General features: G+C 40.6%; 1 protein-coding gene across 1 annotated transcript in view; it reads left to right on the top strand.

The window, feature by feature from the left end:
- The window catches only part of gpc5a (glypican 5a), a 126748-nt gene extending 103270 nt beyond the window's left edge, over positions 1–23478 (top strand). Inside the window, exon 8 of the mRNA XM_028981559.1 lies at positions 22389–23478. Within this exon, the coding sequence (XP_028837392.1) occupies positions 22389–22534 (146 nt within the window). The 3' untranslated portion in view covers positions 22535–23478. The remainder of the gene's footprint in view (positions 1–22388) is intronic.
- Positions 23479–26016: the final 2538 nt, after the last annotated feature.

Raw genomic sequence — 26016 nt, 5'->3', positions numbered from 1 at the left:
CAGGACCATGCAACATTTATCTAAGAGAGGTTATCTTATTAGCATGCTAATGTCAGCATTCTAACGATAACATCCAAAATGGTCAGAAGTCAGGGCCACAATGATATAGGTGAAATTTCTCTTAATGTAATAGCTAGAATGTTAACATGCTCAGCACAGTGAGACTTTCTTAACTTTCTTCACTTTCTTCTTCTTCAGGATAGACCGTTTATTCAAATCTAATCTTTTTTAAATTAAGATTACATCAGACAAAGCATGTGACTGGTGAAGGAGAGGAAAATTCTAAATGCCCGGCATGAGACACTCCCTCGAGTAGGGGTGTTCATGTACAGTTTTGTAGTATAAATTTATAGCTTGCACTTGATCCAGTTATACGTGCATCAGTTTGCAACATGCATCACAGACACCAGGCAGCAAAACAATATTTAGACAATAGGAATTGTCTAAATGCACTACGCTGGGGTCTCACATCCTTCCTGAACTGGCACTCAGCAAAGTGTTGAATTCTCTCCACCTCATGAAAAGAAGAAGCAACATTTTCTATTTAAACTCATGTGGCCAAGCAGGTAAGAAAGTGGACAGAAGGTTGTGTGTTCGAATCCCGAACCGCCAAGGTGACACTGAGCAAAAGTGCCTTTCATGGCTGCCCGCTGCTCACCAAGGATGATGGTTAAAAGCAGAGGACACATTTTGTTTTGTCACCGTGTGCTGTGCTGCAGTGTTTCACAATGACAATCACTTCACTTTCACTTCACTTTGAACATGATACTACTTTCAGACTCAGAATTATATTGTTCTTAATTATCCATTTTGTTTAGAAAGGATTTTTGAATTTCCTTTATAATCTCTCCAATCCCTGTTTGTGCGTCATTTGTCTTTTTTTTCTATGTAAGCTGATGAATTTTATGTAAACAAATATAATGTTGAGATAACGTTCTGCTCTCCTATCCAAGGTCTTGTAGTGGTAGTAGCCTAGTGGGTAACACACTCGCCTATGAACCAGAAGACCCCTGCTTTTTCAGTGTCTATTTATTGAACATTGTGTTAAAGCAAAAATAATGGTAATGCTATTTGTTTTGATTATATTAGTGTGGAAATGGTGGCAGTTATGGTGGGTATGAAGAAACCTGCTTCAGAGAAAACTACATGTATGTGACTCACAAACTAATAAGGAAAACTAATGGAATAACTATGAGAACTAATTATGTGTTAGATGTACTTCCAAGAACCTTTGGCAGGCCTCCCGGTATTTAGGAGTATTTTATTTTCTTGCGTGTAGGTTAATTACATTTCCTCCACATTGATCTGCTCTGCATGCAAACACAGGGTTTCATAATTTACATCATTAGACTGACTCCTCGTCTTTCTTCCCTCATTCCCTCATGGTGCTTTTTGTCTCGGCCCATTGATGCAGTTTACTAATAAATCATGTCTCAGCTCCCGCAAATTAATTTTCGCTTTGTATGAAGGTGGTTGAGCTTGATGTTCTCAGCAACATAATTTATTTGCAACTGTGATCAAGCAACAAAACATCTGTGTTTGTTTATACTTTTGGGAAAGTGCTATTACCATTTAACAATTATTACATCATCAGTACGTACAGTTGATGTGGACTTAATGGTCGTGTTGATGAAACCAGATGAAATGATATGTGTCAGAAAGAGAAGGGGTCCGCACAATATCATCTGCACAGAGGTTTCCAAAATTACACACAACAGGATAATTATATTAATATACTCTATTTAGCTTGCAGTGTAAAACAAGGAAAATAAGATCCAAAAACTTTTATTTAAATTTAGTTATTTATCAATGTATTTTTTTAATGCATGTATTTGGGAAGGAATTGGGGTTCGGGTTCCTGGCTTGTCTTAGGGGGACCTCAGGGAAAATTTGGGGGATTTAATCAAAATTATGGCCTTTTTTTTATGCTGAGCTATTGCGTTTGTTTCATATTCTCAGAGATTAAAAACCTGCACCATTATATGATCTGCCAGAACAAAAATCAGAGCTGAAATAATTACCCGTGGCTATTTAAAGCCAAAGTTAGACAGAAGTTTAATTTTACAGGTGTCAACAGTACCAGCGACAACTCCAGCAGCTCCAACTACAAATGGAACATGCCTCACATTATGTTCTGTGTGAAATCATTTCATTGTGTGAGTTTTAGTTTGTTGCCATAAATAAACAAAGAAGAAGATTAATGTAAATGACTTGTAGGGATCAATTTTAGATGAGCACGATTGCATAGATAGGTTTATCTTCTTTATATGCATCTTTATGATCAATGAAGCCAATCCGAGATGACAAGTCATTATTAATCCAGCTAGGCTTCCTATACACATTCGATGAAAACTTTAGGTCAATCAAAAAAAAAATTTTTTTTTTCATCTGCATGTTCCAATATGTTGAAAATTCACATTAGCACCTTACATTAGCACGTTTATTTTTAAAAAGAAAAAGACAGACAGCATTCATAGGCAGCCCGTGTTAACCTTAATGCCTTCAAATTAAAGGAAAGATTGTCTCATGTCCTGTGATAATAGTGAGGAAAAGCCACCACTGTTTGAAAGAAAAGAAAAGAAATTGGGAAAATTGACAGTTTTTACATATATTGCACTCAATGGTTAAAACATACTCGTCATACTCATTGAATGGATGATTTTTATATGTTCTTACTCTTTGGATTAATAGGGCAGGATTTCCATTTAAGCACTTGGATTGCCTATGTAAGGTGTCTTTCTGGTTCCTGCCTATATAATAACCTGCATATTATTAGTAATGTGTTTTGCAAGAAAAATCTGGCAACATGCTTACATTATCAATCGTAGTATTATTTGGACCAGACATGGAGACAGTTTTGTAACACAAATCATAGTGAAAAGTGATTGTTTTTTCCATTAGGGTACACTGCACACAACCCACAAAATGTAACTTTAGCAGTGGGCAACCATGAAATCCCTGAGAGAATTGTGTGGGTACCTTGCACAAGGGGACCTCAGTGGCACCTTGACGATTCAGTATTTGAACCTGCAACCCTATACTTCCTTAGCTGCTTGGCCACCATGTGTTGATGTAGCTCTTCAGAGTAGTGCTGGACTTGCTAATTGATGTTTAGTAATAAGTGAATAAAGACAGTGGTCCTCGTGTAACTTGTGTATATATAGAGTTTTAGACAATGTTCTCCAAATTAAAAAGTCTTTTTCAGATTTTACTGGGAATGTGTTGCCTTTAGGCCTTCTGGTGACTTTCCTTACCACAGTTCTCTTGCCTAGGTTTGGAGGGCAGCCAGATGGATTCCATGTTGTTCCATCATGTGATGGAACTAACTGTGCTTTAAGGTATATTTTGAATCTTGAAATTTTTCAAAAATGCTTACCATTATTCAACCTTGAGTCAGATTTTTGAGTCTGGAGTTTCTTTAAAAAATAATCAGGTTGTTTTCCTATCTGGACTATTTTGGTAGCGCTCAGTGTCAGAAGTTATGGCAGTAATGGAATCTTTCAGCAGGTACCATGGCATTTTTCAGAATCATTGCACTTTCTGCCTTAAATGTTAAAATAGTCCTTTTGGGAAAAGCCTTTAATAAAAATGTGAAAGTCACAATGAGAGGTGATTGATCTGAACCATTGGATTCTGATATTCACCTGTGGGAGTCACACAAATGTTTGCGGCTTTGATGGATAGACAGCCTTTCTCCTCTTTAGGGATGGGCAGATAGGTTTGCACAAGATCACTTAATCACTAGGCTCTCTGGTGATGCCTATTGACTTGCCTTAGTCGAGATTAAAGGTGCCATTCGGCTGACGCTCAGACATTGATTTCTCACTCCCTTCCTCTTTGTCTCATGAGAAGAGTTGTTAAAAAGGGAAGGTGAAGCAGGAATGTGAAGAGAACTTGAACTACAGAATAGGATTCATCTCATGAAAGGTGTGGGTGGTTTTTGTTGTAGCTTTTAAATGAGTTCTCCAATTAAAAAAAATCAGACTGAGTTCAATAGATTTCTTTAAAACTCATTTGCACATTGACCTACCAGGCATCATCTGTCACCCTGCTTCATCTGTCAATCGCTGACATTTTATTGTCTGTTCAGTGTCTATGAGTAAAAGTCTGCTGCATAAATTTGAATCAATGTATCATTAATTCTTACATGATGTTTTATATTCAATATATCTTATATATTCATTGATAAGTCATTGAAGGCCCTTAATTCTCTTTCCTGAAGGTGCTAACTTAATCACTGATTTAAATGCAGCAAACTGAATGACTGGGAACCAACCGTTGTATAAAAGTGCAGTGAAAAATAGAGTTTGTACCTGGGAACAAGTGGAACTGGCCAAAGAGCGAGGTTATTTGCAGCCATTAAATAATAATACAGGAAAACTAATGAAGAGTCCATAAGTTCAAATTGCAAGAAAGGCAATATAAAAGGCAATCTGGTAAATGGTCTCCCGAATATATTTACTATTATAAAATCATCCTTATTATTTTCTATTAAATTGCACAGTCTGTACATGACTGTCACTCCGTTTAATGAGTGTTATCTGTTCTCAGACCTACAGGTGCGGATCAGTATGGATCATTAGGTCTGATGCAATTGGAATCCAGTTCAGATATGTGACAATTCCACATTTCATTATCATCTGTACAAAGACATGGTTATGACCTTGTGACCTGGCCTGCCATTGCAAGTAGATCCCTACTGAGCTGCATTTATGGGGAAGATGTCAGCCTATAATATCTCTAAAACTGAGCGATTTCACTCACGTTAGACAAGAATTTATTGACTCAGGTTCATTGATTTTTGGCCATGACTTCATGAAGGATGTGCCTAAAATTCTAGTCTTATCTTCTATTTTTACCAAGGATGCAAAGTTTAGTTTCAAATCATACATGCCACCCCCGTGCAGGATCACACGCAAGCTCAAGGTGTTCCGCTCTAAACAAAAACCTACTGGAACCTGTGACTGCTGGCTTGCATGCAGCATAAACATACCTTGCATTCCTGGGGGAGCGGATGACCTCGTCCTCGACCCCAGCGTGAGAAAGAGCAGTTTGCATTCGGCGTGTCAGAAGCAGGCAAACATTAGCAGGCTTGTGTCAGTCAAACATTAGCAGGCGGAGAGATAGCGCTGGCCCTGCGTTTTCCGGGCGGCCAGATCCTCCCTCAGCCGTGGGAGACGTTCCGCGTTCCAGCCTGGGAGCCGAACGGGGAACTCTTGGCATGTTTACAGCAGCGGGCCAGCGCTGCCATGCCCTGGGCTCGTCAAACTTAAAATAGGCCACAGAGACTTTCGGAGGCCCGTGGTACGGATTAGACCAGATGTCCAAACAGCGAACTCTTTAACTCAGAATGTTTACTCGGTAAAACATTTCCATTTATAAATATTTGAGAGAGCGTCAGAACACGGGCTTTTACCGCCACCCCGCAGCCCTGAACAAGTCACAAACAATCCGATCGTCTGAGACAAGTATCGAGATAAACAATGGCCTCTCCTCAACACTGAACCGTTTTGGCAAGGTTCACTGTGGTGTTTTGCCCAAACCTGCTTAATAGCTTAACTTTGCGCTTACCTTCTTCTTTTTTTTTGTTCCCCTCAGATCAACAGCTTAAGAAACGAAATTTTTGAGGGTAAATTAATTCCACTCCTTTTTCATCCATATTAAATGAAGCACTCTGCAAATGAGTCTGGGCCTCTCAGCTTCCGTACATTAATTAAATATCACAAGCCCAGCTCAGAACCTCATTTCATGTCCACGTTCACAGTCACACGGAGCTTTGAGCGATGCAGTGTGGGCCTCGTGTCTCTTCACTGGCTGTCCTTTTGTCGGCTTCTTCACGTCATCTTATCCCTCACTATCATTGTCACAAGTGACAATCACTTCACTTTATTTTATTTATGTTACATCACCCTTTCATGCTCCCCTTTATTGCTGCTGCCACCAGTTGGCCATTGATCCCTCTGGACTGCCGTTGCATGTTGCCCAGTAGCTGTCTCTCTCTCTCTCTCTCTCTCTCTCTCTCAGGTTTTTTTTCTGCTAGTTTTTGTTACAGTAACCATGGAGACCTCTTGCCTCTGTGCAATGTGGCTGGCGGTCTCGTGCATTTCATAAACCGATGCATATGTTGAAAGTTTTTTGGGACTTACTTTTATAGTGAGAAACGGACTTTTCCCTGTAAAATGCCATGTTGCCGGCGCTGTCTGTCTGTTTACAGACGTTGAGTCACCGCACACGGTCACTTAGCCTAACATTTACTCAGTGTGCTCAACGCACATGGGCCAATTTTGAGACCACAGCACTAGCATACTATTACTTTCCCCCTCAAACTGGCAGCCGAGAGTTTTCATGTAGAAATCTAGTTATGCCATTCTGGCGTCTACTGAGCCTCATTACTACAGTGGTGTGAAAAACTATTTGCCCCTTCCTGATTTCTTATTCTTTTGCATGTTTGTCACACTTAAATGTTTCTGCTCATCAAAAACTGTTAACTATTAGTCAAAGATAACATAATTGAACTCAAGATGCTGTTTTTAAATGAAGGTTTATGTTATTAAGGGAGAAAAATCTCCAAGTTCAATTTCTATAGTCACCCCCAGGCCTGATTACTGCCACACCGGTTTCAATCAAGAAATCACTTAAATAGGAGCTACCTGACACAGAGAAGTAGACCAAAAGCACCTCAAAAGCAAGACATCATGCCAAGATCCAAAGAGATTCAGGAACAAATGAGAACAAAAGTAATTGAGATCTATCAGTCTGGTAAAGGTTATAAAGCCATTTCTAAAGCTTTGGGACTCCAGCGAACCACAGTGAGAGACATTATCCACAAATGGCAAAAACATGGAACATTCCCAGGAGTGGCCGGCCGACAAAAATTACTCCAAGAGTGCAGAGACAACTCATCCGAGAGGCCACAAAAGACCCCAGAACTGCGGGCCTCACTTGCCTCAATTAAGGTCATTGTTCACGACTCCACCATAAGAAAGAGACTGGGTAAAAACGGCCTGCATGGCAGATTTCCAAAGCGCAAAACACTTTTAAGCAAAAAGAGCATTAAGGCTTGTCTCAATTTTTCTAAAAAACATCTCAATGATTGCCAAGACTTTTGGGAAAATACCTTGTGGACCAATGAGACAAAAGTTGAACTTTTTGGAAGGTGTGTGTCCCGTTACATCTGGCGTAAAAGTAACACCGCATTTAAGAAAAAAAACATCATACCAACAGTAAAATATGGTGGTGGTAGTGTGATGGTCTGGGGTTGTTTTGCTGCTTCAGGATCTGGAAGCCTTGCTGTGATAGATGGAACCATGAATTCTACTGTCTACCAAAAAATCCTGAAGGTGAATGTCCGGCCATCTGTTTGTCAACTCAAGCTGAAGCGATCTTGGGTGCTGCAGCAGGACAATGACCCAAAACACACCAGCAAATCCACCTCTGAATGGCTGAAGAAAAACAAAAAGAACACTTTAGAGTGGCCTAGTCAAAGTCCTAACCTGAATCCTATTGAGATGTTGTGGCAGGACCTTGCCTCTGAATTACAACAATTCTGCAAAGATGAGTGGGCCAAAATTCCTCCAGAGCGCTGTAAAAGACTTGTTACAAGTTATCGCAAATGCTTGATTGCAGTTATTGCTGCTAAGGGTGGCCCAACCAGTTATTAGGTTCAGGGGGCAATTACTTTTTCACACAGGGCCATGTAGGCTAGGATTTTTTTCTCCCTAAATAATAAAAACCATCATTTAAAAACTGCATTTTGTGTTTACTTGTGTTATCTTTGACTAATAGTTAAATGTGTTTGATGATCAGAAACATTTTGTGTGACAAACATGCAAAAGAATAAGAAATCAGGAAGGGGGGCAAATAGTTTTTCACACCACTGTATGTTAATTTTAGGACACTTGGATTGCTATCCTGTACCTGTTCCTAGTCCCTATACTACAGGGTATTTTTCTGTTAGTGACATTTCACACATTTTATGTCCGTTTTATGTAAGGATTTGAGCGACTTTTAGAAGGGCCAAGTTGTGATGGCTCGCTCCAAAACTACTGATGCTGGCCTGTAGGGTTAGGCACCTACAAAAAAGGATCAAAGGAAATTATCCAAGAATCAGTGGGTTTAATAGAAGAGCTTCTGTAGCTGCAATAGCTGAAAATGTTAACGCAGGTTCTGATAGAAACGTGCCAACTACATGCCTTGATGGGTCGGTGCTGTGTTGGCAGCAAAACAGGGCATTTTTAATATTTTAAAAGTTATGGCTGACAGTTCGGTGTTTCATTTTATCTGCTGAAGGGGATGATGGAGTTTTTCAGAACTCAAAGCAAAGACAGCACACCCATAACCAGGTGTTGGCCAGGCATATAACTTAATCTGACACACAGGACCACACACTCCCAGCATCCTTTGTGAGTGCTCTCCTCTGAGGCAGTTTGATGCCTGATAGTCCGATGGATCACCCTTATCCGCTGCTGCGACATGGAAGAGGGCACAGGCCACTCCGTCCCTGCTGGGCTGGAGAGCCACTTAATGGATCACAGAGTTAATCAACCGCAGGGATGGCCTGGGTGAGTGGGTGGATGAAGAAAACCTATTAGTCAGGTGTCCACAGGGATTAGGGAACGCGGTCCGGAACAGTGGTGAATCCAGAACGGTGCTGGGTTTAGAGATCCTCCAATTTTCTTTCTCCATGGGAATCATAATGAGGAAGACTTACCCAGCGGCTCAGAAGGACACAGCGAACACAACTGTGATGCAGAGTCCCGCACCGGACATGACCGGACAAGATTTCTCTTGGGTTGGGAATTAATAAAAGCAATACCTTTCCACTTACAGGAATCCTGTCTGTTGTCTTAGAGAGTGTCACATATATCGAGGAAGTGCTAAACCATTTCATACTATAACCAGTGTACCGCGACAGTGTGACACAATGTTAAAATGGACAGCTTAGCATGAATAACCACCAGAGACGGGAAGTAACACAGTATCATAGGTATGTTTTCAAGATGTTTTTATGTTTAGTTTTTTTTTTCTTTATTTAATAAAAAAACATTTTACTTTTACTAAAAGGAGTTCTTTTTACTTTTTACGTTTTCGGAACAGGCTCGTTTGTACTTTCATTCCATTGCCCTGAGTGCCCTTATCTGTTATGATCTCAAATTACTGCATGATGTCCAGTTATCAAGACCAAATTGCAACTAAGTGGATGGTATATTGACACAATATACCACAATATACTTTTTTCCGTGTCCACTTTGACCTGCGTGAGGCCGGGGATCCCCAATTCACTGCGTGATGGTCGTAATGACCCTCAACTGTGTTCTGTTTGATTTGTTAATTAGGACTAGTTAATTGGTGTTGTTAATTAGGACCCGGACTGCTGCCTTTTTTACTCACTGCCCTGTTGGACTTCTACCCTGATTTATGAGACTGGGATTAGAATTATCGAGATGGATGCACATGGAACATACATGTTATAGAGTATTCATTTGATATGGAGCCTGCTGTATATAATTTCTACTCAAATGACACATCTGCTGTAGGATTTATGGCAGCTCTGCCAAGCTCATTACAGCAGACAACATCCCAGGCAGTGACGCCTCCACAGTTTGCAAATATCAAGTTTAAAGCATTATTCACTTGATCCTCAGGGAATGTGTGCAGTCTTCTTTACCCTCAAAGGTTTCACAGCTATTTCCTGATGCCTGTGAGGAATAGCTGTCTCACACACCTAATTAGCATAATCACAAAATCCCCAAATATTTGATGCACAGTGATGTCCAAATGTTGGCTTTAGTGCTATATAGTTGCATGGACATTGTGGTTTAATTCCCAAGGAAACACGAGACAGAACCCTGTCTGCTGTATGCAAAAAACAAAACAACGAGTGGATTGTAAATACTTTGAGGCAACCGCATTTACATATATATTTTCCCCTTGTAAACAGTTTGTTCAGAGGTTATATTATGGCATCATAAAAATGAAATGAATACATTTTAGAGACCACTTCTAGACTTACAACAAGAGCAAATTGTGAGTTGCTCTCAATATGACCAAGCATGCAAATGGAATCGAGCCTTAGGTATTTACCTGCACTTTCTGTATTAGACACCATTGTGCTAGTACCCAACCTGACACCCTCCAACCTTGCCTTCCAAAAAGCCTGAATTCTTTGTGTTGGGAATGTTCCTAAGGGATCCTGGTCCATGCTGACTTAATGGCATCACACTGTTCCTGCAGATTTGTCAGACAGACATTTATGCCACAATCCTCCCGTTCCACCTCATCCCAAAGGTTCTCTGCCAGATTGAGACGTGGGGGCCGCGGAGGCCATTGGAGTCCATTAAACTCACAGTTGTGTTCAAGCAACCAGTTGACGTGTGCTTTATGTTGTGGGTCGATACTCTGCTGGAAGCAACCAGTAAAAAGCAGGTACACTGTGGTCTACAATGTTTGCAGCAGCACGATCCTTAGAAGTGACGTGTCAAATAGTGTCCATGTCATTTGAATGGCGTAATGCTTTCTTAGAAAGTTTCACGTAGAACCATTGCGGTGAAAAAAAAGCACTGAACCATTGTGTTACCAAAATGCTAATTCCTGCAAGTTCACCTTAATGGCACATTAAAACTTGCCTTGCTTCTCCATTGCTGCGTTTTTTTCAAGAAATTAAGGTCTTTGTGAGCATGTGTGGTCCCCAAGTCTGGGGGACTACACAAGTGTAGTTTGAAGTCTAAACCAGGTAGTGACCAAAAGAGCCAAGAGGGATAATGTATGTTTCATTTGCCAAAAAAAAGGAAAGTTTAGGTCATCTACGACATGTACAAAGTTGTGAAGCTCCTCACTTCACATGGGACAAGATGGGCAACAACTTAACTGTTTGTTGTTTTGGTTTGTGATGTAAAAGATCAACCAGAAAATGCACTTCCTGAACATCATGAATTTACATACTCTAATATTGCATTTAATATCTGCTTTTAGTCTTGATTACTGCATGCTGTGGCATTGTTTTTATGTCTTTCATTCATTTCAATTAATTTTTCACAAAGATTTTGTCCTGTTCTGGACTCCCATTTAACAGTATACGTCAGACACCTTCACTTTTACAATGCTTCACCACATCAACAAGATTCAGCTGGATGAATAAAGATCAAATTGCTTATTGCAACTCATTTCAGATGTTACAGAACAGGAGATAGAACCGTAATTAAATGTGCCACCACATATATTTCTCAATGAAAACCATGACCATGCCGTTTCAAACTCATCATTTGCTTTAGCAGTTTAACTCTATACCAATGATGTTGTTCACATTTTGTTCACAGTGTGTCATGTTGATGTGCCTCCGATAGCTGGACACTGGAAAACGATTGTCGTTTTAGTCCACTGCGTGATATGATTATTAAATATCAAGCAAAGTGATTAGTATGCGCTAATACGCTGGTCTTTGATTCCATAACCCGGCATTACACGCGCTAATCATAATTCCTGCACACAGACACACCTAATGGATATTTTCCACTTGTAGTGTTGCAGCAATTACACAGGATAATTTTGCTAATTAAATTAGAAATGGGATCACTAGATCAGTTAATGCTGGTCTCTAATTTTAAGATAACCACTAAAGAAAACTTTTTTTCTCTCCCCTGCTCAATCCAATTATGCATTGTCCTCCACTGAACTTTTAAAAAATGAAAGCATGGCCAGATAAGATGTTGAGGTGCTTCCATTTTGATCCCTGGAGAAGTAAATATTGGACGGCAATTTTAGTGGAAGTAGCTTAACAAGCCATTCGAGATCTTTTTTTTCCCTCTGCGTTTGTTGTTTGGCGAATTTAGGACAAGTCCTCCAGAACTCCCCTGTCTGCCAAGTTAATGAAAAGGTTAATGAGAGGTTAATAACCAAAAGACGTGTGTAAACCAGGAACCCGGAATCCTTATGCAAATGTCTTCTTTGAGCGAAAACATTCTGACGCGGGTGCTTTGCTAATAAGCAGATCATTGCTTTTGGGGGAGAAACATGTTACCCTTTGATGTGATATCAGAGGAAATGGCACATTAAAACTTGCCATTTTATTTTATTTTTAGTTTTATTTAAAGCAATGTTGGCTCCTGTAGCTGTGACTTCTAAGGTTACTGATTTATACCTTTCGTCAGAGAGTGTAGAATCCCAGTCATTATTAATGTCAATGCTCTCAGCCACGTATAGCGGTACATCTACCGCCTCTGGAGAGTCAAGAAGCCTCCAAACATAATGGAGCTGTGCCACTCATCTCTGGTGGGCACATTTGTGGAAACAAGGTGTTGGAAGTTGTAGGGATGAAAAGTGTAGTTATAACATGGTTCAGCATCAGACGCATTTGTTGATATCTTGCATTCTTGGATGAATGGATTAATTTTTTTTTTTCTCCTGGCGAGGTCATGGTCTGAAATTCTACTGTAATACAGAAAGAATGCTGTTTTACAACAGTGTCTGGCACAACAGCAGATGTCCTTAGCAGCAGCAGTAACCGTCTCTTAAGAGACAGATGAAAAACCTTTCCGAGTCCACCCATTTCACAAATCTGTCAATTTATTGTAAAATTAAAGGTGACATGTCATAATCTGTGTAGTACCTCAACTCATTTACATGGTTTAAGTGGAAACATGTGTTTCTTTCTTTGGGGAGACAGGGTGGGAGTGAAATCACGTCTACGTAATTCGCTGGGCTGAGCAAGCAGGAGTGGTGAGTGAACCCAGATGTTCCATGTTCAGAGAACCTCGAACCAGAGTTGGCAGTCCCCGTATCGCCGGGGCCTAAATCCGATTTACCTGGATCACCTCTGCAGACAAATGCCTGCTGTGAAGGGGCTTTTTATTCTTTTTTTTAAGAGTGGTGGGTGCCCAAAAACCATTGTGGAGAGGACCACGTGACCACTTCACGTGACGATCCTCAGAAGTATGGGAATGGGAATTCTGTTCTCTGGGGGACTTCTCAAAAAGAGGACATGTCCGGGGAAAAGAGGATTTGTTGTCAATCTAAGCAGTGTATTACATATGTTTCTTCTGCTACAAGAAACACAAAAGTGGGCCAGTTTGATTAAATAATTCCCATAAAACATCATATATAGTCTCACACTCACTCCAACCTGCGAAACGATTGGATAGACGCAACGTGCACTTCCAGCCTAGCATACCTTCCCTTTTCATATTGTTTGCTGCATGTAAATTTGTTTAGGTGATTGCTAAAAGTGCTTTGCATGTTGTACATTTGTTTTTTGAAATGTTCATTTGATCTAGGTCAGGATTATGGGAGAACAGCAGGCTGAGGAAGGGTTCAGGAAGGAACAGTTTGTGCACATGGTTCCAGGTGCAAGGGGATATGCAGATGTTATGTTCTTTTAATTTAGCTCCTAGTGCGTTGTATGAAAAATGAACTAGAAGTATTAATAAATAAATAGATTTTTTTTTCACAGTATATTCTTAACCATGTTCCAATCATTCACAGATTAGCATAAAGTCTGAAATTTAGTGAGATAATGCTACATGACATGGCTAATGTGCAGTAATCTGGCAGGCCATCGTGTTCAACCCAGGAGCAGCCCGCCGAGGCTGTAAACAGGATAAGGTGCCGTTATCACGGGCTTAGCGAATGTGACCCTTCCAGAGCTCATCTGTATTCTTCATGAATCTGCAGCTTCACAGTGACTGAGTGCTGATCTGAGCTCGGTATTGACTGCGCTGGAGGTGTCTGCCGTAACAGAGGATCCGGTTCTGGCACAGCGGCATTGAGGGGTGGAGGCCTCCTCCCTCAGCATGGCCAGTAGATCCATGGGGGACGAGCTCGGCCCGGCGACCCCGTGCTGAGAAATAGATGTGCCTTTTTGAAATAATGCAAGCGCTTTTAATTAGGTTGCATTGATCCCGGCCTCCATTGCGGTCTGTGAGTAAAAATGGCACCGCTGTGTGGTTTTACATCAGGAGGAGCATATTGAGTCGTGTAGGGTGGTAGTAGCCTAGTGGGTAACACACTCGCCTATGAACCAGAAGACCCGGGTTCGAATCCCACTTACTACCATTGTGTCCCTGAGCAAGACACTTAACCCTAAGTTGCTCCAGGGAGACTGTGCCTGTAACTTGTAAGTCGCTCTGGATAAGGGCGTCTGATAAATGTAAATGTAAATGTAAATGTGTCTCCCAGCACAAAGTAAATAAATCAACCATTAGTTTTTGCTACGTTAAACAGCCTTCTTCTGATGAATGAGTTCAATTGCGCCTCTTAAATTGCACATGTCATAAAATACACATGATTAAATATCACTAATTTAATCATTTCAAGAGCTGCCACACTTTATTTCTTGTCACAATTTCATTTTTCAGTTGGGTTAACATGAAGTGTCTGAATGAGTCTGGAATTGGCATTTTTTTGGTGTATTTGTTTTTTGATCCCTGTAATTCCTCTGCATTACAGGGTTTAATTAATTAATAAAGGCTCTAGAACATAACGTACTTGACGTGTTGTGCTGTAGAACATACACACACAATCCTCACCCTGTCTGTGACATTTCTCACCTTTTGATTGTATTACAGCATTCAGTCTTCATGGGTAGGAGACTATCGGCATGGCACAACTTGACATGGCAATATTTGCCCGCTCTTGTAAAAGCAATCCAAGCCGTTCAGATTGCAATGTCACAACACATATTTTCTGCTGGACTCCGCCTGGGCCTTTCCTGAACTTCATCTGAAGCCGTTCTTCTGATTTGGATGTGTGCTCTGGGACATTGTCATGTTGAAAGGTGAAATGTCAGTAAATGTATTTTATTTCTTGTGAATTTGCCTTAAGCTAAAATTTATTGAATTATAAATGGGTCCCATTAAAGGTGGGAAAATATTTTAAATAATTCATTATCATTTATAGTCATTTTTAAGTCACAATAATCTGCCATTTTAACAGGAGTGTGTATAATTTTTTATTTTTATTTTTTTGACTGTGTGTGTTTTCTCTCATGAATCTTGTGTAGGGATGTGGGTTGTCATGAGTGAGTGAATCATACCATAAGCTTAAAACATCATTCAAATGATATCATATTAAAATGATCAGCAGAGAGTCTTGAATAAGATTATAAACCAGAGACCAGAGGAGCAGGACATGCTTTCATAAAGCATTTGTATCATCAGCAACTCCTCTTTTATTTTGTTTATAATCAGTTCATCATGAACTGAGAGCACATTTTAAAACTCTGCTTTGATGAAGATCCGGATCCTCCTGGGCCTTCACAGCGTTCCGCCATATATTGGGTCTTTTGTTTTTAGCAGTAATTTCCTTGTGCAAAGCAGAAAAATAAATAAATTTAATCAAGTAGTTGGGAAACTTATGGCCCACATGAAAAGAACGTGGATTAGCCAGCGCTGATGACTATAATTCAGCCAAAGCGCTTGGCCTAAATGGGCCGATTTTCAGTTACATTAACAAAACAGTATTATTTCACAAAAGCAAGTCTGAATGGCCTCCTTTAGGAGGTTTGTGAAAATTAATTGAGAAGGGAGGCTGGTGCTGAATCCTGGGCCGGCTCAGGGGCGTAACAGGATGTGAGAGCCTCTGGTGGGCCTGGCTCATTTTCAGAGAAATTGGCACCAAACAATCTGAAGTGGCTGAAAAAAAGAGAAAAGAAATAACTACTTGCTATCTTGTAAAGCCTTCTCATATCATCCTGCTCACCTACTTTTTTCCCCCTAAATTGTCCTTGTTAACAAGATTAATCTGGGGAGACGCAGGTCATTAACATTCTCATTTGAGACAAGCTGCACAATTAACAGTGCGAGTGTAATTTGCCCCTTAGTCCCAGTAAGCAGTGGTGAGTAATTTTTGATGCTGTGCTGGCGTTGGTGTGGCCAGAACACAAAATAACCATGGCAGTATTTTCAGAATAACGAAATAATGAATTAATCAAAGAATGCTGACAATCAAGAGTAGTGTTTTGTCATATTTAGCATTCCTGCAAAAATGCAACACATTAATTACACATTAATCATGATTACAGCAAAATGTGTAAGTGAGACGGAAGCTTGCTGTAATGCATGCTCAAAAACTATGACAGGAACAGTAGGAAAGACGGTGAGGAGAGATGATCTGGTAATTAAATAAAACACCCTGCTGATTCTTATCATGTAAAATGTGCATGTTGTATACACTAATAATAACATCAATAATAATAATAGCAATATATTTTATTTGCATAGTGCATTTATAGACACTTTTCTTGAGTGGTCGATAGTGCACAAAATATATGTGTATGGTGTAATTTAGCATACTTTTTTTTTCTTGACTTGATCTTGGAGATGTGTAACTGTTCATATATAGAAAACAATCATGTTGTCTCAGCATGTTTTTCTCAGCCTACTTGCTCAGGTCAAGGTCATGACTAAACTAAAGTCTGTTCTGGGAATCATTCAAGCATCTACCTACTAGGGCCGGTTCAGTCATCATCTTGACTGCATGTCTCTGCGTGACTATGGGGGAAAATAGAACAAAGCACCGTTGGAACATGCTAATCCATTGTGTGGGCTTTTCCCCATCAATGTTAGTATGCGATCAGGCATTCTTAGGAATTAAGCACACTCAGTGCAAGGGAAATTCTCATGCAGCTAATCTGGCCAGCCTGCAGACTTTTCCATCTCTGAGTAACTTTACGGTTTGTTTCCGTTGTTGCTGTTTGCAGGATAGGAATGTCTTATAAGACCCATTCCGCCCACTCCACCCCACCCTGAGAGAAAACTGGAAAAGTGACATTAGGCATGCAGCCAGTATTTACGAGCCTGCAGTTAGGTTTTTCACTGACCTTAAGATCACGGATTTTGTCGGCATACAAATCACTTGCACTTAATGGTGCTTCAATATTGGCTTTATCCGTAGTGCTGTGGCCTCTGTGAAGGTGTAGGTTTTTTATTTAGGCATGGAATACTAATAAGATTTATTAGACTCACATTAAATGAAAAACCTTTATAGATATATGCAGTATGAATGATTGGGCATGCTCCTGATGAGGTGATGGATGGTCTTCTGAGGGATGTCCTCCCAGACCTGGACTAAAGCGTTCCCCAACTCCTGGACAGTCTGTGTTGCAACGTGGTGTTGGTGGATGGAGACATGGTGTCCCAGACGTGTTCAATTGGATTCAGGTCTGGGGAATGGGCAGGTCAGTCTATAGCATCAATGCCTTCATCTTACTGCTGACACATTCCAGCTACATGAGGTCTAACATTATCTTGCATTAGGAGGATCCCAGGGCCAACTACACCAGCATATGGTCTTACAAAGGGTCTGAGGTTGTCATCTCTGTACCTAATGGCAGTCAGGCTACCTCTGGCGAGCACATGGAGGTCATGCTGGAGGATGTTGCAGGCAGCAGAACGTTCTCCACAGCGTTTCCAGACTGTGTCACGTCTGTCACATGTACTCAGTGTGAACCTGCTTTCATCTGTGAAGATCACATGGCACTAGTGGTGAATTTGCCAATCTTGATGTTCTCTGGCAAATGCCAAACGTGCTCCACGGTTTTGGGCTGTAAGCACAACCCCCACCTGTTTTAGTTGGACCCTCATAACACCCTCATACAGTCTGTTTCTCACCGTTTGATCAGACACTTGCACATTTGTGACCTGCTGGAGGTCATGTTGCAGGGTACAGTCAGGGCTACTCCTTGCACAAAGGTGGAGGTAGTGTCCTGCTGCTGGGTTGTTGCTCTCCTACAGCCTCCACCATGTCTCCTGATGTACTGGTCTCCTGGTAGCGCCTCCATGCTCTCTGAACACCACGCTGACAGACACAGCTTGCTTGATGTGCCAGATACAGTCACAAAAGACTAACGCAGTCAGCGCGTTCGTAACAATTCCTAAGGAAAATCAGGATTGATGTTAAAACAGTTATGTCATGCCAGGTTGTAAGTCGCTCTAGATAAGGGTGTCTGCTAAATACCTTATATGTAAATGTAAATACCACATTAATGAGGGGAGGAGACAACATGAATTTAACTCCAATAAGAAAACTCAAGTATGGCTGGATGGTCTGAAAAGAACATGTACTAAAGGAAAACCAACAGCATAACATCTAGGTAGAGATCTAGAATAAAGCTTGACGGGACTGTGGGCTCCACATTTCTGATGGTGCTGCATTGGGGAAAGATTCATCCCGTTCATCGCCAGGAGGTCAGGGAGATAGCAGCGAATGTCATCCATTAGGTCGAGCTTTCTGTCATACCGCATCAATGAGAGGAGTAGCCACGGCATCTAGGTAGACATCAAGAATAAAGCTTGACAGGGAGTGTGGGCTCTCTTAAAGAGCCCTAATCACCCTGCTTCAAACTATGAAGCTGCTGTGAGTGATTAGGACCCAATTAAAATGCTAACGTCCTTGACCTGGTGCTCTAGGAGCACCTTAGCATCACAGGTTATATCACTTCTCTCCTTTTCACTTTTCATAAAGGATGCCCATGGCTTGCTTTCAAAAACTGTAAATACGGAATACGTTAACTGAACAGTCATGGTGGTGGCACTCATCTCCTGTTTGCTCTGCGGTCAGAGGGACGGTGGTTTCTCTGGGTGGCTTATCACCAACTGACAAACATGTGGCTAGAAGACAGAAGGATTCCATGCAAGAGTGTCTCTCCTCTCGCTCGCTTACCATTCATTTGCTCTGGCTTCAGTCATGCTTGCTGTACTCCTGGCTCCTGTGTTTAGGATGCCTGCTCACATCATTTTTACTGTCAAATAGACAGCGAGTATTTCAAGTGTGATTTCTAAAATGCAGTTTTCTTTTTTTTTGTGTGTGTGTAATTGTTAATTTGCATATGTCACTGTGTTTTTTATTATGAGGCTATGCAAGCTGATATACTTATGTTTTCAGTGTCTTACCACAATACTGTGTCGGGTGGAGGAGGCAAATGCAGATGACATTGTGAAGAAGTGAGGGTTTTAATTAAAAATATAACACAGCGTGAAGGACGGAAACACTCAGCGTGAAGGCCGGGGGAAAACTCAAACATATACACTGCATCGTAATGCCTAAAGCACGACAGGGGAGTGTGTGAACAGATCTTGAAGATGGTTCTCTTTTGCTTGTTTTGTGACTTTTTGCAGTTTTTAGTGGGTTCTCGGCACAGGTCTGATTTTCATTTTATCTGCCCCATTCATTCATATGGTAGCCTGCATATGGTAGCACACTTCACATTATTCTCTCTTGCTAGGGAGCAGGGTAGGTGCCTCTTCCAGTAAACCTGCTCCATTTAACCACGAGAAACATTACACACAATGTCAGCAGGTTAGTTTCATTCCAAAAACATTTCACGTGAAAGATTAAAAAAACATCTTCAGATAGCCTAAAATTGAATAGCCGTATCTTTAGGTATTTAATAATCTCACTGTGAGAATACTGTATTGTTAAAGGCTAGAAAGTGTGTTAACCAATTTCTGTAAATATATAACTAAAATGCAATGCTAAAAATTGAGGGTAAAATGTTTTATTATTTTTGGCCTAGGGCAAAATGCACAATGCGGAGACAAGAACCTCAAGTATGACTGCTTCCAATTATCCCACTTATTCCATGGTTCCTTGCCAAAAATAGACAAGGGAAAGTGGGAGATGGTTGCCTTATTTGAGGTCTTATTATTAACATTTTTGTTTGATATGTTAAATCTAAGAATAGATCTAAAGTACTAGATAAGATAAATTGGAGAGATGATGACTAATATTATATACAAGTCCTCCATTCTTGCATTGTTGTAAATGTAGGTTTCCTTGCATTAATAATAATAAGTGAATAAGTATATAAGACTGCAACATACATATTTGCTCCATGTTTGTCAGGTGACATTTCCTGTCAGCCAGTGTTGTGGTAACCATCACTGACAGCATGAGGCCATTTGTCATAATACAACAATGCCTTCGTCCATATGCAGACACCTTGTGTTTCCCCTCCTGGCCAGTAAATGTTGTATGTTGTTTATTGTTCTCTCTTCCTTGTTTCGTTGTGGTATTGATCATTGTTCCCCTCGGGGTCTTCGGGATTTAACTCTGATCGATTAAACATCAGCTGCAAATTTTTATCTTTGGGCTTGTTTGTGGTCTTAACCTCGTTTATCCCTTTTGCCTAATGTGTCTGCTCTTTGTTCACCTACATTTTCAATGCAAAATGTTTGGTAATTTTAAATGTTAATAGATTTCTATTGGGAAAAAACAAATATGTTCACACACACATTTTATGTTGGTTTATTACTCTATTATTGAGCTCAATATTGTGATATATGGCCTAATAATTCACAGCTGTCTAAGTTCATTGTTCGGCATGCAAAATGCTTGGTGCAGAACTAATGATAGTCCTCAGAGTTAAGGTATTGTGGGTAGAATATATTGGCTTTTACTCCCTTTCCAGTGGCTGCTCGAAGCAATTTCTTCCCTGACACTCCTCCGATGTGCATTCAGGGCTTGTAGGGAAGCAATCAACTATTGCTTACTGAATCCTGCCTGCCAGTCATTGGTATTCTCCAGCAGGCCCGAGCTCGGATGGATGCCGGGCGTGGGGCGGTGTGGAGAAGACAGGTCATCACTCGTCCTCTCGGCCTCTAAGAGGCTCTGACATGCCACCCCAGGGACGAACCGCGTGGACTTACATGTTGTTAAGGACCTAATGGTCTTCTTCAGTGCATCCTTATCGGCCATTTCTTTCCTTCTGCGTGAATAATCTTGGAAAAGCATTGTTGTTTAGGTTTAGGTCAAGTTTAGAGTGTGAAACTGGTTTTAGAAGTTTGAGGTGCATGAAAAAAAATGCAATCAACCCAAAGCACATAGTCACGGTGGCCATGAAGCCTGTTGGAACCGGAAAACAAACTGTGCTTAACGATTAGTGTCCCGAACCGGACCAGTGGGCTGCCAAATATCCATGTGTGTCTGGGAGCAGACCTTTAAACAGGGGCCCTCTGCAGCAGATCGATGGCCTGTTAATGTCACTCCCCATACAGATACTCAACCATGCAATGGCCTGGCGCTCTTTAGGGAGAGGCCTGTCGATAGTTAGTACAAACCCAACACAACCTGCGCGTGTGTGTGTGTGTGTGTGTGTGTGAGTCATTAAAACAGTCCTGACTCCTTTCAGGATCTTCATTTTATGAAGAGCAAGAAAGGCGCAGAAGAGTGGTGTGTAGTATGTTTCTTTTTAAAATGTGGAGGACATGAGGGACAGAAATGTTTTAGAATCAGAACTGGTGTGAAAAGCTTTTATGGGCCTAATCTATCACTGGGGCCAAAAAAGTCTGGAATCGCTTTGTATACGCTGACCTACATAGAGGAAATGAAGGTGGATGGAAACGCAGATTCAGTTCTGGGGCCTTTTTTATAGAAACGTCTTCCTATCTTGAGTTGGTATAGATATACACAGTTTTTCACAGTTCGGTTTTACTCAAGTAAACTGTAGGTAATTACATCACTGGGGGCAGTGGTGGCATAGCGGGTAAGGAAATGGACTCATTATCAGAAGGTTGCCAGTTCGGATCTCAAGCCGCCAAGGTGTCACTGAAAGCACCGTCCCCACACACTGCTCCTCGGGCGCCTGTCATGGCTGCCCGCTGCTCACCAAGGGTGATGGTTAAAAGCAGAAGACACCTTTCGTTGTGTCACCGTGTGCTGTGCTGCAGTGTTTTACAATGACAATCACTTCACTTTCATTGATCCCACAGGAATATTCAGGGTTTCCGAATTTCAAAAAATCCAGCATTGGTTATCAACTTTAATGTCTGTTACCTAGCAACCTACATTTTATGTAACATCTCACTTTATGAAAGACTGTTTTAGAGACAATTGCAGCCTTTTCATTGGAGTTTTACTCAGTGCGGCTTCTGACCATAATTTTGGTGTGCATTAGAAGACATAAAGAATTAAATGATCATTACATGAGCAAATAGGTAAACCAGGAGCTGCTTTGCTGACTGTAGGATGACACTGGTGCATCTACTAATGAGCCTTTAATAATCAAAGGTTTCTGCATTTTGCTTTTCTTATTGAAGTTAGATTGGGAACACTCTGTGGCAGCCTGGCGGTTAAGGAGGCCAATCTCAAACCGCCAAGGTGCCACTGCTCTACTGTTGAGCAAGGTACCGTCCCCACATACTGCTCACTAAAGGGTGATAGGTTAAGTGCGCAGGGCACATTTAGTTGTGTGTGCTGTGCTCTGTATCACAATGACATAAACAATCACTTTGACTTCACTTTTACTTCTGTAATCGCATTTTCCCTAATTCCTGTTTTAACTCTTATTAACCACAATTACCAGATTGTTAAGATAGGACCTGTGAGGGTGGAAGTTTCTGGAACGCAGCCTCTATGATTTATATCCTGACCACAGCCTTTGTCTTTTTGTTTCCTTGCAGGGACAAAAGAAACAAGAAACGAGAGGCCATCTCACCCAAAAATGAAGGTCTTTGACGTTTACGACGAGTCCCGATCAGGAGGTGGGAGGCTTGGGGCCTCATTAGTCCTGGTTTTGACTTGTGTACTGACGCTGTCGTCATGGTAATGGCACTCAGGAGGAGTGCGCCACTCTGAACTGTTTTTCTTTTTTCTTCTACTTCTGGGGAACGAGAAATTAAGACCCCTCCCCCCTTGATTACCCCCTTGAAGAAGAGATAAAGAGGAATGAGGAGGAGAAGAACACTGAAGTGCCATCTTTTTCATGGACACAAGAACGGCATCAAATGAGAAAAGCAGCAAAATGAAAAGCAATTATGGTCTAAAGGAAATGCTTTTTTTTTTTGGAATAAAGTGGAAAAAGGCATGCGCAGAGCCGAGTGGAACGTTCCCTCAAAGACAGACGTGTTCTATGGGCAGTCTATGATGCCCTTCCAGGAAAAGCTCTGACAGACGAGTCACATGACCAACCCACAGCTCTTAACACTGCCAACACATTACTCCAGTGTAAAAGTGACAACATGGATCATCAAGGTCTTTGATTATGTCCTGTAAATTGGCAAATGGAACAAGTAGCGTAACGCTCTTCTTAGCATGTTGTGTGAGAACTTTCATTTGTAAGAATGCTGCAAGAATTTGCAATTGCTGTCATAGTCTGCTTTTTATATTTCCTGGTACTATGTACCTACGTTTCTTTGGAGATCGTGAATGAGGCACCTTAGCAAAATGTATTAATATGTTGATATATTAGTCATCCTCCCATGATTATCTGTTTTATATCATCCTGTTACCTTCTGAATTCATCTGGATTTGTTATGTTTTCAATTTGCATTCAAATTTTCCCACTCTGGAGAGGACAACCCCCAGGGTCTTTCAGCAAATGGAAATGTTTTACCAGCTTTCCTGAGGTGATATTAATCAATGTCATATCATGGAAACTCATATTTTTATGCTGTATAACAATCAAGACACTTTTCTGTACAAATAACAATGGCTGAAAAGCTTTAGCTGACCAAAACAAAAATGTATGTAAGTAAATATCAAGAATGCAGATCAATCTGTAATATATTGTAATAACTTTTAGCAATAAATGGAAATGTAAAGTTATGAATATTTGTTTTTGGTTGTATGTGGCATGAGTGCTAGACATCGTGGTCCATTCACTCAATGTGAGACTATTCAGTTATGAATATTCCCTCAGTAAAGGAGCGAGCAGCTTGCTGGTGTGGGAAGTTTTTTGGCCCAGTTGTCTGGTATTAAGACTGGCCTGGACGGGCTCCAGAAGACCAGGGTTAAGTCCCTCAGCCTTGTTTATGACAGGGCTGGAGCCCATCCAGGCAGAGGAGTGAGTTTGCTCCTGCTCTCTACATCTGCCCCGAGCATTTAGCCTGTCAGGTAAACTCTATTAAGCTTTAGTCTTGTAGTTCCCCAAATGCGCTGCCTCTTGAATTCACCCCCTTCTAATGGAGTTCTGGAAATTTGCAGTAATATTTCCTCACCGATTTCAGCCCTCGGGATTAAAGCGGATCTAAACGGAAGCAGTAAACAGATATTTTATGTCTAGGTGACGGTAAGAGTGTGCGTGCAGCTATCTTGATCACCTTCCGCCTTTTTTATTAGTTTCTAAGATCCAAATCTGATGTTCAGCGGGGCTTCTGTGCACTAACAAAAAAGCAAACAGGATCTTATACATCAAGGTGAAAGGAAACCATATTTGTGTTCGAGCTCAGAGGGGAGAAACAGAAAACAAATGGCTCTTCTGAACCACAAATGTTGATTTCATAGCACAGCTGAATCCACGTATGTGTCAGAGCGTTCTGACAAGATTCTTTGGAGGGTTTTTGTTTTCCACGGATGTTCGAATTTTGGAGATTTGCTTTAAAGGCAAACTTCACGGAAATCTGCCATCTTTAATCATCTTGTTCCTCTGAAAAAAATCCCCGACAGACTGAGCTGACATCAGTTCTCTGGTGTCTGGATGCCAGACATACACATTCGGCTCACTCCCACACAGTACAAAAGGTTGAAATAATCACCGAAAGTCATATCAAAAGCCAACATTTATCAGAAAATGTCAAAAACTGACTAACTGCTTTCGCATGAATCTTAATTATAGGTCCATACAAGTAATGCAACCTACAGTGCTTTTATATTTCAGCAACAATCTGCCTAAATAAAAAAAGTTCACAGTTATAAATAAACATGGAAGATCTTAAAAAAGAAAGTACAAGTAAAAAAAATACAATGTCCCAATGTATACAATGTATTTTATTTTAATATTTCAAAGAAGGGTTATTAACACATTATTAGATGAAGGATGTGAACACCAGCTCATATGTTTTAATTTTCTTTTGTTTTTGTTTTTTTTACTGTTTTTCAGTTAAAGTTCAAATTAAAGGTTATAGGTCACATTAAAGGTGGGACTGTCTTGTTTACATAACCAACAAGACCTTTTATTATAAATCTGTAGGTTATTTTCTTTGTATAAAATGTTTCATATTCACATTTTACCAAAATCACTGAAAAATTTAAATTACAAAGACAGAGGAGACAAACCGTTAAACAGAAAATGTATGTTTCTGTACAAACTTTCCACTTTACCACTTCAGTGTCTTGTGAAAGTATCCTGATGAAACCAGTCACTCTCTTCCCACCAGCTTCAACCTTGTTTCCTGTCACACTGTTTGCTTTTCTCAGAGGTGTGAGGATGTGAAAAACAGTCCCATCAATACTGGATCTTCCTGCTGTCTACCACCCACTGCGCTAAGAGTCTTGATTTACCCACAGTTAGCTCAAAGCCCCACGCTTCCCAATAATCTGATATCTGAGTCTCTCTGGCCAGATGACCCTTTCCTCATTGCCTGAATGGTGCATGTGAATGATAAAGCTTTCTTTATTTCACGGCAATAAGAACGTCATGTGGGGTGGTGACTATAGATTGGGATCAGAGCCTACTGTTTTTCTGAAGGTCAAACCCAACATGATGGAGGAGGCATTTATATATACATTCCTACATATTCACAGAGACATAATGGCTGTGTATTTCAGTCACCATGAGGCAGTGCTGTTTCCCTGGTCCTCTTCCGTGCTGTTGAGTCACCATCCTGCTGGTGTGACACTGTGCAGTCGCTCATTGTTTAAAAGGCTTGCAATGAAGGTAGGCTTGTGTGCAACTAATAAAAGTTATAGGATGGAATGCTTTTGCAACGGTTTATGACATCCATCATTAGAAAAGCTCAATTCCAAAAAAAATCTCATATAGTTTGGTCTACACATTAACAATGGATTTCTTTATTAAAGCTGAAAGCAATAAAGATTTTCCAGGAGGTGTGAGTCCCCAGTGTAACAGACAAATGCCACTACAACATATTATAAATTCCATTATCTTCTTCACTGGGTTGGATATAAAAACGTAAAAAAAAAAAAAAACGTATCATTATTTCTAATTAAAACTTCTTCATATTAATTTAATGGTCATGATAGATTCACATCATTTAAATATTTTTTTACATTTTCTAAATACAAAATAACTTGACACAAATTGGAGCATGAAAAGGCTCACTACTGCTTTTGAGCGTGATGCCAGTCACA

The sequence above is a fragment of the Denticeps clupeoides genome, chromosome 5, assembly GCF_900700375.1.
Source record: "Denticeps clupeoides chromosome 5, fDenClu1.1, whole genome shotgun sequence".
Taxonomy (NCBI): domain Eukaryota; kingdom Metazoa; phylum Chordata; class Actinopteri; order Clupeiformes; family Denticipitidae; genus Denticeps; species Denticeps clupeoides.
This window is presented reverse-complemented; position numbering and strand designations above follow the sequence as displayed.